At 43.1% G+C, this 18181-nt stretch overlaps 1 protein-coding gene across 1 annotated transcript in view; it reads left to right on the top strand.

Annotated features, from left to right (window-relative positions):
- Positions 1-18181, top strand: part of LOC139473714 (cilia and flagella-associated protein 47-like) — a 75973-nt gene that overhangs the window by 48368 nt on the left and 9424 nt on the right. Inside the window, exons 43-56 of the mRNA XM_071256433.1 lie at positions 2108-2390; positions 4431-4688; positions 5815-5954; positions 7712-7834; positions 8208-8343; positions 10414-10619; positions 11572-11715; positions 12325-12443; positions 13175-13229; positions 13817-13965; positions 14361-14502; positions 14934-15109; positions 15980-16087; positions 17758-17974. Of these exons, the coding sequence (XP_071112534.1) occupies positions 2108-2390; positions 4431-4688; positions 5815-5954; positions 7712-7834; positions 8208-8343; positions 10414-10619; positions 11572-11715; positions 12325-12443; positions 13175-13229; positions 13817-13965; positions 14361-14502; positions 14934-15109; positions 15980-16087; positions 17758-17974 (2256 nt within the window). The remainder of the gene's footprint in view (positions 1-2107; positions 2391-4430; positions 4689-5814; positions 5955-7711; positions 7835-8207; positions 8344-10413; positions 10620-11571; positions 11716-12324; positions 12444-13174; positions 13230-13816; positions 13966-14360; positions 14503-14933; positions 15110-15979; positions 16088-17757; positions 17975-18181) is intronic.

Genomic DNA, 18181 nt, shown 5'->3' with positions numbered 1-18181 from the left:
GGCAGTTCGGATTTGGGGCCGTGTCGGACCCCCAGGTACCCATGTTTGTCTTCTGTATTGGATTTGCCCTTAACCCTTGCGCTATAGGTCTCTGATAACCCATGATAAGAACAATAGGTCCCTGATAACCCAGATTGTCACAAGTCCCCTGATAACCCAGACTTGTCACAAGTCTCCTGATAACCCATACTTGCCACAAGTCTCCTGTTGCCACTAGGTCCCTGATAATCCATACGTGTCACAAGTCCCCCGATAACCCATACGTGTCATAAGTTTCCTGATAACCTAGACTTGTCACCATTCCCCTGTTGCCACTAGGTCCCTGATAACCCAGACTTTTCACAAGTCCCCCAATAACCCATACGTGTCACAAGTCTCCTGTTGCCACTAGGTCCCTGATTACCCAGACTTGTCACAATTCCCCTGATAACCCAGACTTGTCACAAGTCTCCTGTTGCCACTAGGTCCCTGATAACCCATACGTGTCACAAGTCCCCTGATAACCCATACTTGTCACAAGTCTCCAGATAACCCATACTTGTCACAAGTCCCCTGATAACCCATACTTGTCACAAGTCTCCTGATAACCCATACTTGTCACAAGTCTCCTGTTGCCACTAGGTCCCTGATAACCCATACTTGTCACAAGTCCCCTGTTGCCACTAGGTCCCTGATAACCCATACGTGTGACAAGTCCCCTGATACCCATACTTGTCACAAGTCTCCAGATAACCCATACTTGTCACATGTCCCCTGTTGCCACTAGGTCCCTGATAACCCAGACTTGTCACAAGTCCCCTATCAGTGTCACGGGTTGCTTAGGGTGGCTATGTTCCACCCTAGTGAAATTCTATCAATTCTCAAACTGTCAGTTTCTGGATTGTCTTCTCCAGATCACTGACTGGATAATCTGACATCTGTATTCATTCAATATGATGGCATACAGCCTGTCCACCCAGTACCTATACATCCTGATCATGTTGATGGGAGGTACTAAACATGCCCTACTTGATGAGCTGGAGGAGGGTGTGTTCACAGAGAGACACCCCCAAACCACTGCACTAACTACTGCATCCACTGTCCATGTTTTGTTGTGTACAGTTGCTACTGCATGCTACCTAGGGCCACTCAGTGCCATCCACATGGCAGCTACACAATACCTGGGGGAACACCTGCCTCACACTGCTTAGCCACAGCCAGTGCACAGGAAGCATGCATGATGTGAACGCTGTTGTCTTGTTGTTATAGTAGGAGAGGTCATTTTTAATGCTTGAACTGTTGTTTTTAGTCTTGTGGTTCATTCGTCATGCCGAAGACCTGAGTTCGATTTTCCTCATTGATACAATGTGTGAAACCTATTTCTGGCGTCGCCCGCCATGATATTGCTGCTATATTGCTAAAAGCGGCATAAAACCATACTCACTCACTCACTTCAGGCCCTGTACTTCATGTAAACTGAAATAAAACACATCATTGTTCCGGTACATATGTGAATTCTCATTACTCTATAAAAACTCCACTGGACCAAGTATCCACGCTGTGATAGTGTGAGACAATATATGATCAGATATATGAAGTCAGATATAATATGTTGTGGTGATTCACTTCCTTGTGTGACAGGGGAGGTCGGGTAGCCTTGTGGTTATAGCGTTTGCTTGTCATGCCGAACACACGGGTTCGATTCCCAACATGGGTACAATGTGTGAAGCCCATTTCTGGTTTCCCCTGCCGTGATATTGCTGGAATATTGCTAAAAGCGGCGTAAAACCAAACTCACTGACTCACTCACTCACCTTGTGTGACAAGAAAAATAAGATATAACCAAGTTACTATAATGGCCGCCCCACAGGGATTCCAAGTTAGAATAGGTTCCCAGCAAGCTATGCTGGCCATGAGAGGCTACATAATGGATTGATTTTGATCAAACTCTGTGACTTGGTTGATTGCATGTCCTCATTCCTCCACTGAGTGGATTGTTGCTCATAATATCAATCACTGGATTGTCTGGCCCAATTCAATTATTTACAGGCTGCTGTCCTATATCTGGAATATTGCTGAGTGTGGTCCCCTAGCCACAGTTTGCTGTAGTAACCTGTTTGTTTTACAGTCCACCATCAAGGTGGAGTCTCCCTGTTATGAGCTAGAGCGCATCCTGCTAGACGTCACCAACCCATTTGACGAAGGAGCTGAGTTCCGCATCATCCTGGTGGAGGCAAGCAACGATGCGGCGCTGGACCCCAGTAAACCGACCGCCCTCATGCGACCCAAGGAAAAAAAGAAGAAGGTGATCAAGTCCAAGGTGAACCATGGACAGAAGCGTCCCGACACTCCCCCCTCTTCACCCCCTATCCGACCTGGGGAGACTGCAGAGATCATTGATGGACAGAAAGGTTGGCTTGTTTCTCTGACTTGTACCATAACAACCTCCCTGATATATGGTTATATGTTCCTGTTCTTATCCTTGATGTATGGCTGTCTGTTCCTGTTATCCTTGATGTATGGCTGTTCCTGTTGTTATCCTTGATGTATGGCTGTCTGTTCCTGTTGTTATCCTTGATGTATGTCTGTCTGTTCCTGTTGTTATCCTTGATGTATGGCTGTCTGTTCCTGTTATCCTTGATGTATGACTGTCTGTTCCTGTTGTTATCCTTGATGTATGGTTGTCTGTTCCTGTTGTTATCCTTGATATATGGTTATATGTTCCTGTTCTTATCCTTGATGTATGGCTGTCTGTTCCTGTTATCCTTGATGTATGGCTGTTCCTGTTGTTATCCTTGATGTATGGCTGTCTGTTCCTGTTGTTATCCTTGATGTATGTCTGTCTGTTCCTGTTGTTATCCTTGATGTATGGCTGTCTGTTCCTGTTATCCTTGATGTATGTCTGTCTGTTCCTGTTGTTATCCTTGATGTATGTCTGTCTGTTCCTGTTGTTATCCTTGATGTATGGCTGTCTGTTCCTGTTATCCTTGATGTATGGCTGTCTGTTCCTGTTGTTATCCTTGATGTATGGCTGTCTGTTCCTGTTGTTATCCTTGATGTATGGTTGTCTGTTCCTGTTATCCTTGATGTATGGCTGTTCCTGTTGTTATCCTTGTTGTATGTCTGTCTGTTCCTGTTGTTATCCTTGATGTATGGCTGTCTGTTCCTGTTGTTATCCTTGATATATGGTTATATGTTCCTGTTGTTATCCTTGATGTATGGCTGTCTGTTCCTGTTGTTATTCTTGATGTATGGCTGTCTGTTCCTGTTGTTATCCTTGATATATGGTTATATGTTCCTGTTGTTATCCTTGTTGTATGTCTGTCTGTTCCTGTTGTTATCCTTGATGTATGGCTGTCTGTTCCTGTTATCCTTGATGTATGGCTGTCTGTTCATGTTGTTATCCTTGATGTATGTCTGTCTGTTCCTGTTGTTATCCTTGATGTATGGCTGTCTGTTCCTGTTATCCTTGATGTATGACTGTCTGTTCCTGTTCTTATCCTTGATGTATGGCTGTCTGTTCCTGTTATCCTTGATGTATGACTGTCTGTTCCTGTAATCCTTGATGTATGACTGTCTGTTCCTGTTGTTATCCTTGATGTATGACTGTCTGTTCCTGTTGTTATCCTTGATGTATGGCTGTCTGTTCCTGTTGTTATCCTTGATGTATGGCTGTCTGTTCCTGTTGTTATCCTTGTTGTATGTATGTCTGTTCCTGTTGTTATCCTTGTTGTATGTATGGCTGTTCCTGTTGTTATCCTTGATGTATGGCTGTTCCTGTTATCCTTGATGTATGGCTGTCTGTTCCTGTTGTTATCCTTGATGTATGGTTGTCTGTTCCTGTTATCCTTGATGTATGGCTGTCTGTTCCTGTTATCCTTGATGTATGGCTGTCTGTTCCTGTTGTTATTCTTGATGTATGGCTGTCTGTTCCTGTTGTTATCCTTGATATATGGTTATATGTTCCTGTTGTTATCCTTGATGTATGTCTGTCTGTTCCTGTTGTTATCCTTGATGTATGGCTGTCTGTTCCTGTTGTTATCCTTGATGTATGGCTGTCTGTTCCTGTTATCCTTGATGTATGGCTGTCTGTTCCTGTTGTTATCCTTGATGTATGGCTGTTCCTGTTGTTATCCTTGATGTATGGCTGTTCCTGTTGTTATCCTTGATGTATGGCTGTCTGTTCCTGTTGTTATTCTTGATGTATGGCTGTCTGTTCCTGTTGTTATCCTTGATATATGGTTATATGTTCCTGTTGTTATCCTTGATGTATGGCTGTTCCTGTTGTTATTCTTGATGTATGGCTGTCTGTTCCTGTTGTTATCCTTGATGTATGGCTGTCTGTTCCTGTTGTTATTCTTGATGTATGGCTGTCTGTTCCTGTTGTTATCCTTGATATATGGTTATATGTTCCTGTTGTTATCCTTGATGTATGGCTCTTGGTGTTCCAGAAGGATCGTCCTCCTCCCTCAGTGCCTTCTTCAGCCCCATGAAGACTGTGTACCTGGAGCCACATGCAACAGCAGAGGTCGAAATTCACTTCCTGCCATTCGCAGTTGGGGACCGTCAGTGTTCTGTGATTTTCCTCAACGAGACTGTAGGAGAGTTTCTGTACTCTATTGAAGCCAAGGCCAAGTTGCCTCTCCCCTCCATCCTCCCATTTGTCCCCTCCAACCACAGCGTCAGGATCAGCAGCGCTGCCGCAGCAGGTATGTACTGGACAACAGCGTCCACACCATCATGTGTTTCAATTATGCCTATATCCCGGAGCAGGGATTCTGAGGTCAAAATAAACCATTTCATGACTTGTTACTACATGGCTGAGATGCTGCTGATTATAATTTTGACCCAATCACCAATTTCCGAATTCACACCAAATTCGGAATGGCTGGCTACAATGAATGCTGTATGGATAATACTGGGATATGTGGCCATTTTGACAAACCAATTTAAACTTGAACTGGGTTATGCACCACAAAGTGGTAAAGGGCTCAAACTATGTCAAATACCATACCTCAACATGGTCTTACAGCATACACAGAGGGCTGTTAGCTTTGAGGTATTTGAGTCTCAGGATGAGATAGTGTGTCATTGTGTGAGCTGTGTGTAAAGGACGGAGTTCTCCCCCCTGGTGTCCCTGTGTAGACCACCATTTTATCATCTTACTGAGAGATAGCTGACTGCAGAGGATGGGCTCATTCATCCATGTCACTCCCTTGGTCAGCAGTGTGTGATAATCTGAGTGTGTGAGTGAGTTGGGTTTAACGCTGCTTTTAACAGTATTCATGATATATCGCGGCATGTCAGATTAATGTGGGAGGAAAGCTTGAAGTGATGCAGGTCTTAGATGTTTACCATTTCGGTGAAACCCTCGAGCACGCAAGGGACACAACTCTGCACAGCAAATTAGATGACTGGGCCATCCGTGACCCCTGATCGACATGTACCCTTTACAGTCTGCGACTTTAGCCAGTAGTCCGAAGCCTGAATCTAGCAATATTCTGCTTGGTTCTAGTAAGCTCAGCTAATATGAGTCCATATAATAACAGGGGCGGTCGGGTAGCCTAGTGGTTAAAGCGTTCGCTCCTCACGCCAAAGACCCGGGTTCGATTCCCGACATGGGTACAATGTGTGAAGCCCATTTCTGGTGTCCCCCGCCATAATATTGCTGGAATATTGCTAAAAGCGGCATAAAACCATACTCACTCACTCACTCCCCATATAATAACACTGAACTCTATTGAAGATGCTAAGAGCCAAGTTGGGACTTTTTTGTCACAGACTGCTTTTACAAACACTATGCCAGAGTCCTATGTTAGAGATGAATGTCGGCAGGTTCTGGGCGTGGAATGTTTGGCGGCGACGACCGGGTGATATACTGGAAGTGTGAGGCAGGACAGATACTGAAGGAGAACCTGCTCATCCCTGTCACCAACATGGCCCAGGAGAGAACTCTCACTCTCGCTGCCCAACAGGTGAGACCCTCACAACCTCTAGCTCTCCACCATCAGTTGTACTGGCTATTTGGTTGACATGGTAACATGTCTTGTTCTGGTAACATACGGTTGTCTTAGTAACACATGTTGTTGTCATGGTAACACTATTTATGCACAAACATTCTTATGATTCAAAGGGCTTTTGACACTTTGAAGATGACGTTTTCACTTGAGTGTTGAGTTGTGGCACCATGGTTGCTTAGCAACAAACTAGATGCACTATTTATGCACTATTTACACAGCACCACTACCAACTCCATGCATTATCAGTTATTGCTGTGTTTGTCTATTCTGACATTGAACTTTTTGGAAGCGGTTTCTACAAGTCTTAACTTGTTCTTAGTATATCTTGTGTTGTAGTCTAGGTTGTAGTGAGGGGCGGTCGGGTAGCCTAGTGGTTAAAGCGTTCGCTCGTCCCGCCGAAGTCCCGCGTTCAATTCCTGACATGGGTACAATGTGTGAAGCCCATTTCTGGTGTCCCCCGCCGTGATATTGCTGGAATATTGCTAAAACCGGCGTAAAACCATACTCACTCACTCACTCTCTAGGTTGTAGTGAAGTAATGGATTTAATAATAATAATAATAATATATACAGAGCACAGTCGCCTGATTCAAACTTTAAAATACCATACTCATAATGTCAAACAGTTGTACAGATAGCAGTTTCTTTACTTGAGTGCAGATATTGACTCCATCATCAAGCAGTACCATACCATCTTGAATTCTACCATCCTGGAATGTCAGTCAAATATTTTCTACCATGCACATAATACACTTTAGATATGTCAAACAAGCTAACCCTTCATTTCGTGTGGCTACAAATAAAATCAAAATGAATTGATGTAGTTCACTACTGTAAACAGGGAATTTTTTGCGACCGTTTTATTATTGCGAGTTTTGCGAACGAGACTCAATCATAAAAATTAAAAACGCAAAAATAAGTATAAATAATACATACATACTTTATTCATTGCAACATGTCATCAAATGTTGAAATCATCAACCAAAACCACAAGTTACTCAATAAGTTAAAAACACAAATGAATGCAGAATGGTCACACAATACATCACAAATGACAGTGTAAACAGACCAATTAGTGTCACTGTTACCCCTTGCAATCCCTTCCGGTCAACTTTCCGGCCAACTCAGATTAACTAGCTTCTGAGAGAAGTTGTCTATTGTTTGGTAATCGAGGGGTCATATCAACACGGCAACCCGCAAAAATATCTCGTCGCAGTATTGTCTTTGGTGTGGTATTCGCAATATTTTAACGGCGCAGAAATAAAGCTGTTTACAGTATATATTTATTTGGTCATTAGGTTTTGTAAATAATCTGATTTACAAACTGCATTTGATTAAATTCTATTCAAAAGGTTAACAGTTGCTTTTCCTGAGATGGTTTTGTACTGATGTTTTTAATTTTCCAATCCATAAAAGATATAATGGTTGCGAAAATGCAGGTAAATTTTATATTTTTTTATTTGTTTTCTGACAAGTGGCTTTTGCATCAACTTGGTTGAATCTGTAGACTGAAACATTAAAAAATGTTGTCTCATGATTGTTCCAGTATATTGTCTAATTGTTTTGTAAACGTGTGACAATATCGTGATCCGTTGTTCTGTGTGACATGTTACTGTACTGGATTTGCACATAGTCAGGACCAGGAATGTGTTCTGTAGATTATTCTGTTGGTCAGTCATGGAGTTGGGAGTAACCAGTTTGTTTTTCCGCCAGCACATGTCGGATGTGGAGTTACAACGCCGTCACGTGACCAACACGTTGATGAGTTGTAGCGTGACCGCCAAGACAGTCAAGAAGTTGTCCACTAACCCAGTCTCGGCTGTCCAACAGGCTAAGGTAGATGTGGTTGTAGATGTAGAGGTAGATGTAGGGGATGTGTTGAGGGAGAATTAGGGTAAAGTCAGCATTAAAAAAGATTCACATTGGATATGGCAAATTTTTTTATAAGGGAAACATTATTATCAGAAGGGGTACATACGATTGAAGTTTGCATTCCTAAAGAAAAAAAAAGTACCAATAACAGAAATTTAAAGTTGATTTTATGAAGTGTTACATCCTGATGAAAGTATTTTTAACACCCGTAATTCTCATGTTTGTGACAACAAAGACCTAAACCTAAATGAACCATGAGTTAACAAAGAAATATAAAGAGTAGTCTTTCTCTGACTTATTCTGTAGCATGTAATAACCTGATGTTCCCCTCCCACAGGCCCTACCCCCTGAGGGCATCACCTACACGGTGGAGACGGACTCCGAGTACTTCAAGCTGGCCAAGAAGTTGGTCCTTCCCAGTCCTGTTGAAGGGCATGCCAACAGCGCCCCACCCAATGTCCAAGTCCCCAGAGGTGAGTGGACTGTTACATGTGAACAGTTAGACTGTACAGGTGCTGACCGTACAGGTGATGACCATACAGGTGCTGACCGTACAGGTGCTGACCATACAGGTGCTGACTGTACAGGTGCTGACTATACAGGTGCTGACTGTACAGGTGTTGACTGTACAGGTGCTGACTGTACAGATGACGACCATACAGGTGCTGACTATACAGGTGCTGACTGTACAGGTGCTGACTGTACAGGTGCTGACTGTACAGGTGATGACCATACAGGTGATGACTGACTGTACAGGTGCTGACCATACAGGTGATGACTGTACAGGTGCTGACTATACAGGTGCTGACTGTACAGGTGTTGACTGTACAGGTGCTGACTGACTGTACAGGTGCTGACTGTACAGATGATGACCATACAGGTGCTGACTGTACAGGTGCTGACTGTACAGGTGATGACCATACAGGTGATGACTGTACAGATGATGACCATACAGGTGCTGACTGTACAGATGATGACCATACAGGTGCTGACTCTACAGGTGATGACTGTACAGGTGATGACCATACAGGTGATGACTGTACAGGTGATGACCATACAGGTGATGACCATACAGGTGATGACCATACAGGTGCTGACTGTACAGGTGATGACCGTACAGGTGATGACTGTACAGGTGATGACCATACAGGTGATGACCATACAGGTGATGACTGTACAGATGACGACCATACAGGTGCTGACTGTACAGGTGCTGACTGTACAGGTGATGACTCTACAGATGACGACCATACAGGTGCTGACTGTACAGGTGCTGACTGTACAGGTGATGACCATACAGGTGATGACCATACAGGTGATGACTGTACAGATGACGACCATACAGGTGATGACCGTACAGGTGATGACTGTACAGGTGATGACTATACAGGTGCTGACTGTACAGATGACGACTGTACAGGTGCTGACCGTACAGGTGATGACAATACAGATGATGACTGTACAGGTGCTGACTGTACAGGTGCTGACCGTACAGGTGATGACAGTACAGGTGATGACCGTACAGGTGCTGACCGTACAGGTGATGACCGTACAGGTGATGACAATACAGGTGATGACTGTACAGGTGCTGACTGTACAGGTGCTGACCGTACAGGTGATGACAATACAGGTGATGACCGTACAGGTGCTGACCGTACAGGTGCTGACCGTACAGGTGATGACAATACAGGTGATGACTGTACAGGTGCTGACCGTACAGGTGCTGACCGTACAGGTGCTGACCGTACAGGTGCTGACTGTACAGATGACGACCGTACAGGTGCTGACCGTACAGGTGATGACAATACAGGTGATGACTGTACAGGTGCTGACTGTACAGGTGCTGACCGTACAGGTGATGACAGTACAGGTGATGACCGTACAGGTGATGACCGTACAGGTGATGACAATACAGGTGATGACTGTACAGGTGCTGACTGTACAGGTGCTGACCGTACAGGTGCTGACTTTGCAGAGTTCTGCTGCGTCACACAAGCCATCTCAGCAGCTTGCCATGGGTGTTTCATTGGAATAGAATATAGAGAATCTCACCCAAGTGTCTTTTTATATCAAATATATCAACACAAGCCAATAAGAGTTTAAAACTCTGGAGATTTATTGTTTGATCTCACCCACCATGTAATTTGGTGCACAAGTGGCCTAGGATGACATGATTGTGTTGTTCTATAGTTGTAGGAATTTGTTGGTTGTGCGTTCAACTTTCAGATTTACCCCCAAAATAATTTTATATGTCAGCACGGCTCTTGTGCTGGTAGGTTACACAAAAGTGGTATGGTATTATGTTTGGCTTTCCTCTAGCAATAGGCTGTCATGCCAGAATGCTACTGAACCAACTGTCAACAGAAATTCACGCACTCATTTTCACATACTTCCATGCTCTGTTCAACAGAACATAAGCTGTGTATGTTGACAAACAAGTAGATGCAAGTGCACCAGTCAGAACGCACCAAGCATCAGACAGTGACATCGAGTGAATGTAATGACACCCCCTTATGCTCCATCTTGTCTGTCTGTTTGTCCAGGAGTCAAGCTGGACGACGGAGTGGTGGAACTGCCCATCACCTTCCTGGCCAGCGAGCCGGGCCACTACCCCTGTGAGGTTGTCCTTCAGTCTTCAGAAGATGTGCGCGTCTACCGCATCGAGTGTACAGTCAACCCTGAAGGCAGCACCGCCGAGCTGGACTTTGCCGCCCCGGTCCACCAGTCCGTCACACAGATGATTCCTATCGTAAGTCCATTGTCTTAAACTATCTGTAAGTAGGAGTCATTATGTTTCACAGGCAATAATTGTTTTGGATTGTCAGAGCTCCAGATAAGTATTGTAGGAACATTTGGGAACATGTTTTGTTCTCACTTCAGGGTGATTGGCTAGTTCATGCCTCTTGTTGCTTTGTTTTTATTGTTTTAGAAACAGCGCACAGCAACGTGTCATCACATCTGTGCATTGTTGCAACTAATTAAATATGATGGTATTCACTGTAACTTATGTCACAATAGATGAACTGACCTGTTGCCCCTTTATGTGTTTGCCCCCCTCCGTGTTCTAGTGGTAGAGAGGGGGCACGGGTGGCCCAGTCATCTAAGGCTCCGCGATTCGCTGTGCAGAGTTGCGTGCCTTAGACACGCCAGAAACCTATAATTGTAGGTTCGAATCCCGGTTTCTAGGTTTCTAGGTTTGTCAGCACCATACCCGTGCTCGTGGGTTTCACCAAAGTGGTATACGTCTGAGACCTGCATCACTTCGGGCTTTCCTCCCACATTAAGCTGACATGCCGTGATATAACTGGAATACTGTTAAAAGCGGCGTTAAACCCAACCCACTCACTCACTCACTAGGGTGTCCACCCATAGAGCAGAAAGTCCTGAGTTTGATCCCTGGTCACAGTTTATTAAAAGACGATAATAGATGGTACTTGTTGTTACCCTGTCTGGCGCTCGTCATTAATGGCTTAAAACATGGACTGGTCAGCTCAGAATCTGTATACTGTGTCTGAGTGGGGTATTCATGATAAACTCTGGCATGCAATAATCTTGAACGAGATGTGAAACCCAATTTCACCTCACCTCACCACCCTTTATTTATATGTTCAAGAAGAATGAATGTGGGAGGTATATAGCACTATACCTGGTGTGCATGTGAGTTTCACTGTGGTAAACTGACATAACTGTGTTTACTTCAGATGAACATGACAAACCATGACTGGCCCCTGCGAGCCAAGATGTCTGGGGAAGGGTTCTTCGGGCCCCCCACGCTGCTGGCCAAGGCCTTCCAGAGCAGCCACTACCCCCTCACCTTCAAGCCTCTGTACGAGAAGGAGATCCAGGTGAGTACACATACTGTGGATACGCCTCATCGGAAACATCACTGATAGGGTGTACTCCAACAGGATGACATGGATATATCAGTGTAGATGCAAGAACACGGACAGCCATTAGACATTGATATAACACATAATATTCTGGACAACTCAAAGATTGGTGAGGTTCAGAAAATTACCATAAAAGAAATACTAAGATGGCTGCAACATTCCACAATTAAATTCTCAGAAGTGTATCAATCGCAAAATTTAATATTGCCATAAAACATAATACATGCAACTTTGCCTTATTCATTTGAAGAATAATGTGTATTTATGTTACTCAAGAAAAATCACTGCACGTTTTTTATTTAGATGAATATATGATCATGTATAGCATAACTTTAATATTTTTCTGTTTCAATGTCTGTGGTATATTTCTGGGTGTTAGTTTCAGTTCGAGAAATACAAATCAGTAATGACCCACAACTGTTGTGTTACGTCCAGATGGCAGAATCAAAGTGATTCATGAATGACAAATGGGTAGTAAACTGTCCACTTTAATTCCTCTGTTTCCACAGTAGTCAGTGGTTAGTGGGTAAGTTGCTACATGAATCCTCTATTTGTGTCCCCCAGGGTAAGCTAGTGTTGAGTAACACGGATGACGGCACAGACCACACCTTCCACCTCCAGGGCCGCGCCACCAAACCACTAGCGCTGGAGCACATCGTCATCAGCTGCCAGGCCAAGAGCAGGTTAGTGTAAATAATCGAGTCTGGACTAGAAAATCCAGTGATTAAAATCATGAGCATCGATCCACGCAATTGGGATCGATGACATGCATCAACCAAGTCAGTGAGCCTGACCACCCGATCCCGTTAGTCGCCTTTTACGACAAGCAAAGTCGCCTTTTACGGCAAGCATGGGTTGCTGAAGATCTATTCTACCCCGGAATCTTCACGGGTCTAGTGTAGGGAGGGGCAGCCTGTCTCCACTGTACTGAAGGGTGGGGATACCCTAGTTTTTAGCCCTAGGGATTCCGGGTTAGAATAGACTTAAAAAAACGTACGCTTGTCATAAGAGGTGACCAAATGGATCGGTTGGTCATGCTTGATGATTTGTTTAATAACTATCTTCATACCATGATTCTGTGGATCGTTGCAGGTGATATTGATCTCGAGATTGTCAGGTCCAGACTCGATTATTTAGAGGCAGCCATCATATAGCTGGAATATTGTTAAACAACAAACAACAAACCTTTGCTAAAGGGCCAGGTAAAATTTGTACAGTCTCTGGTTGTTATGGTGATGGAGTAATGTTAAGAGCAGCTTTAGATTATTACACCAAGCGATCTTAGCCCATACTTTAGCATAAACATAAGATAATCTTAGCGCAAAGATCACTTTATGGAACAGGGCTCTGGTCTTTTGGGGTCAGTCACTTGATTTACTGGTTTGGTCTGTAATATGTTCCTCTCTGCTTGCAGCCATGTCCACCAGCTGAAGATCCCCAACATGACCAAGAAGAAGCTGATTTACACGGTATGTCACGTTCCTTGTCAGAAACGTTCCAAATATTTACATACAGTAGTTCTGTGTGTCACCTGATTCCTGTCTGTGAATAGTTCCAATCAATATTTAACACTATACGGATCAGTATGTCCCATAGTTGTAGTCCCAGGAAGGATGACGTGTGTGTCTGTGTGTCACCTGATTCCTGTCTGTGAATAGTTCCAATCAATATTTAACACTATACGGGTCAGTATGTCCCATAGTTGTAGTCCCAGGAAGGATGACGTGTGTGTCTGTGTGTCACCTGATTCCTGTCTGTGAATAGTTCCTATCAATATTTAACACTATACGGGTCAGTATGTCCCATAGTTGTTGTCCACGGAAGGATGACGTGTGTCTGTGTGTCACATGATTCCTGTCTGTGAATAGTTCCTATCAATACTAAACACTATACGGGTCAGTATGTCCCATAGTTGTTGTCCCAGGAAGGATGACGTGTGTCTGTGTGTCACCTGATTCCTGTCTGTGAATAGTTCCTATCAATATTTAACACTATACGGGTCAGTATGTCCCATAGTTGTTGTCCCAGGAAGGATGATGTGTGTCTGTGTGTCCAGGTTGAGTCGGACATCTCCTTCGTGAGCGGCCAGAACGCTGTGTCGGTGCTGCAGAGTAAGACCGGCACATACGACATGGTGGTCACACCCAAGAGGAGAGGGGTCTACAAGGGCATCATCGCCTTCGTCGCCGGGAGGAGTCCTGTCAGGTGAGGCTGCCATAGGTTCACCAATTTCAGGTAATTGAAGGACTGTAGGGTAGACGAGTGGTTGAAGCATTCAGTGTTCATGCTGGAGACCTGGCTGTGATGCCACATTTGGGGAAAATGTCGGATGTCTCCTCATGTAATTTGGAGAAATATGTAAATTCAGATAGGCTGACACACAAGGACTATCTTGTGCTTTAGCGTAACAGTGGATTCATGTTATTATAGTGCTGGGATTGCTTTGTGGACTTATGTGTCTGCCTTTCTGTCTGTTCTGCCACCGCTTTGATGTGGGAAGAATATGTCAATCTATGTGTTCAGCATTTGTGTTCAGCATGTAGTTTGTGAAATGTTCTCTGAGCATGCTGAGACTGATGTCGACGATGTTGTACCTACAGGGAGGTAGACAGTGATGGAGATGATGTGCCATCAGATGATGAGACCAAGGAGTATGATGGCTACAGAATCTGGTACTCGCTGGAGCTGCACGTATCGCCGCCGCCGCCAGAACGCACCATGGAGATTGGCTGTGCTTGCCAGGTAAGGTGGTACAAGGTGGAACAGGCTTAGACCATTTGATCCCATGATGATCACCGCGATGGTGCCGTGTGACCACCAGTATGATGCTGTCTGATTATCAAGATGATACTATGTGATTATCCCGATGATGCTGTGTGATTATCACGATGATACCATGTGAATTTCACGATGATAAATGTGATTATCATGATGATACTCTGTGATTACCATGATGATACCATGTGATGGTTCCATATGGGCATGCTGTCACATGGAAATGTTCTGAAATGACTAAATGGTGATGCTTCTTAGACTGCTAAAATTAAAACAACTGATTCTGAAAATTATTATCCTGTGTTTCTCTACTGCAGATGTGTATTGTTTAAATTTGTTTGTTTGTTTTATTTGTTATCTCTGCAGGAATTCAAAGATTATTGACAACAATATTTCAGAAAAAAGCTGTGCTGGAGGTAGTTGTGAGGAACCCCACACCCCATGACATTACCTTGGAAGCGAAGGTGAGCGGGCGTGACCTGGCGGGACAGGAGTCCATCACACTGGGGGCGGGGGAGAAGGAAGCGTACCTCCTGACATTCTCCCCTGCTGTGGTCGGCACCAGGAAAGGAAGGTGGGTGTGATGGTTATTACTTCATGAAACAAATGTATCTGACATCACGTCTGTAAATAAACAAATCTGGACCAGACGATCCTGTGATTGACATCATGAGCATCGATCCACACAACTGGGATCGATGACATGCATCAACCAAGTCAGCGAGCCTGACTACCCGATCCCAATAGTCGCCTCTTTCGACAAGCATGGTTTCTGAAGACCAACCCGAATTGGTGTGAAGATTGACCCTCTAAAAAGATTTGGTGTTCTTTACACAGGTTAGGGAGCAGCCATTTGATTTTCAAGGGGGGGAGACAGGATTTTCGTTTGAGATCAGCATATTTCATTTTCATGTTGAAGAGCTCAAATATTTTTTCCAACGTAAACTGCTGCTTAATTATTTATTATTTGTATTGATACGAACTGTATTCTTTGGACATACCGTCTGCAAGAAAGGGTACTTTGTTTTTTTAACTACTTTACAAGGCATATGTAAAAAAACATCAGTAAAACAATGAATTGATAATTTTGTTAAAAACAATTTGGACGCCGGGTCAAAGGCTTGTCCGAAATAAATAGAAGCCTGGGCGTCTAATAAAGGAAATACAGTAACTGCTATGTTCCCCACTGGAGAAGTAGACCAGTTTCGAAAGGAAAGAAAAAGTGAAAATCAGTATTTCAGCCATTTACTGATGGTAAACTCTTGACAGATGAAGCTCTCATCAAAGTTTAAGTGAGCTTCAAGTAAACCTACTTGTGTCTTGGATCTTACATCAGGATAAGTTCAGCTTCTATTTGTAAGCTGTCACACAGTTTTGGCATCAGATATTACATCAAGACGTCAAGTATTGTGTCAGTACTGTAACTCTGTGTTTTCATGAACAGTCTGGTGTTCTACAACGAGGCTGTCGGGGAGTTCTGGTACGAGCTGATCCTGAAGGCGGAGCCCCCTCAACCATCCCTACTGCCTCACATGGAGTGTGAGCTGGGCAGGTAATGTCAATTCTTTCTCCATCAGGACGATGGGCAGCCATATTGGCATGTAAGATTCCTAGGCAAAAGTAATGGGATTATGGATTAATTAATTTTAGTACTTTACATTCAGAATTGTTAAAAGTAATGTCAGAGCATCTTGTGAACCTAATCCATAGCTGCCAAATGGCCTAAATTTCTTGTGTCTGTTTCGAGTTTGCAACGAAAAAGCGAAAATATCATTTCTTCTTTAATTCATATGATTGATATGCCTATCTATGAAATAAATAAAGGACTAAAGTTTTATAGACACTGGTAAAGAGAGCGTCTTTATTTAGCCCTACACTGTCTGCTATGAAAGCAAGCTTGTCTTGTTTATCAACTGGTAAACATCAGAATTACGTCAGATATGTTTAGAAAAATTTACATCAGAATTACATCAGATACTTTTTAACAGATTTACATCAGAATTACATCAGTTCTATACCTTTTGACAGATTTACATCAGAATTACATCATATACTCTTTGACAGATTTACATCAGAATTACATAGAGGATTCATCACGAGTGTTTTTTGATATGGGAAATATCAACCGAGTCTTAGTTAATCGGTATTTGCCGAGCCTTTGGCGAGGCAAATACCGATTAACGGGACGAGGTTGATATTTCCCATATTAAAAAACACGAGTGATGAATTCTATTTATCATTTTTGCTTCCCTATTAAGGAATAATTGCATTAACAATAACATCAGCAACTTGTCGAAATCTTACGTATAGATCGTGCGTAGTGATACATGTTTTCCATAGCCGTGTAAACCAAAATAAACAACCTCTTAACTCCTTTATGGCATATTCCTTCGCTGAGAAAAAAAAGTACCATCAACCTGTAACCTGTAATATCCATTTGTCAACACGGATATCACTGTAGCACTTCCCCTTTGATCTATTAAAACATTGTCTCCAACATCAAAGGTATCCATGTTGTTTGTAAACACCTACTCACGTGCACCGGCGAAAAAAGTCCCACTTCCGGTTATCTAATTTGCATATCTAATTTGCATACTTATGTCATTGGGGTATGACATACATGTTTTTATGTCATAAGCTTATGTCATGGATAAATGCTTTAGTTAAATGATAAATCAGTTCTATACCTTTTGACAGATTTACATCAGAATTACATCATATACTTTTTGACAGATTTATATCAGAATAACATCAGTTCTATACCTTTTGACAGATTTACATCAGAATTACATCCGATACCTTTTGACAGATTTACATCAGAATTACATCCGATACCTTTTGACAGATTTACATCAGAATTACATCCGATACCTTTTGACAGATTTACATCATAATTACATCATATACTTTTTGATAGATTTACATCAGAATTATATCAGATACTTCAGATAGATTTACATCAGAATTTCATCAGATACTTTAGATAGATTTACATCAGAATTACATCAGATACTTTAGATAGATTTACATCAGAATTACATCAGATTCTTTTAGACAAATACATCAGAATAACATCAGATACTTTAGACAGATTTACATAAAAAACTGGTGGAAATCAGGCTTATGTAAATATCAAACACTTTTTTGAGAGAAACACAACAGCACATTGAGACTTTGATCCCTTGATAAAATTTAACCTGTCTTGTGTCTGTACTATTGCAGATGGACGAAGCAGACCATTCTGTTGGAGAACCCGACTGATGAGATGCTGGAGTTAGTGCCAACTGTGTCCAACATCAACAACTTCTCCCTGGAGCGTGACAACGAGCGCCCCTTCCTCCTCCGACCCCACTCCCAGATCGAGGTCCCACTTCACTTCATGCCGTCCACCCTGGGACAAGGGGAGCATCACGCCAACATCACCTTCCACAGTGAACAGGTACTGCGTAGTTGTCTTGCCAGTTTGTCACCATCATGTCATGGTCTGCTACCGTGTTGATGTCATGGTCTGCTGCCATCTTGACACAGTCTGTCACCATCTTGACACAGTATTGTCATCATGGTCTGTAATCATCTTGACATGGTCTGTCTCCATCTTGACATAGTCTGTCCCCATCGTGACATAGTCTGTCACCTTCTTGACATG

This window comes from Haliotis cracherodii, unplaced genomic scaffold (assembly GCF_022045235.1).
Source record: "Haliotis cracherodii isolate W230 unplaced genomic scaffold, xgHalCrac1.p SCAF_3, whole genome shotgun sequence".
NCBI lineage: Eukaryota > Metazoa > Mollusca > Gastropoda > Lepetellida > Haliotidae > Haliotis > Haliotis cracherodii.
The sequence above is the reverse complement of the archived record's forward strand: the minus strand, read 5'-3'. Positions and strand labels throughout refer to the sequence as shown.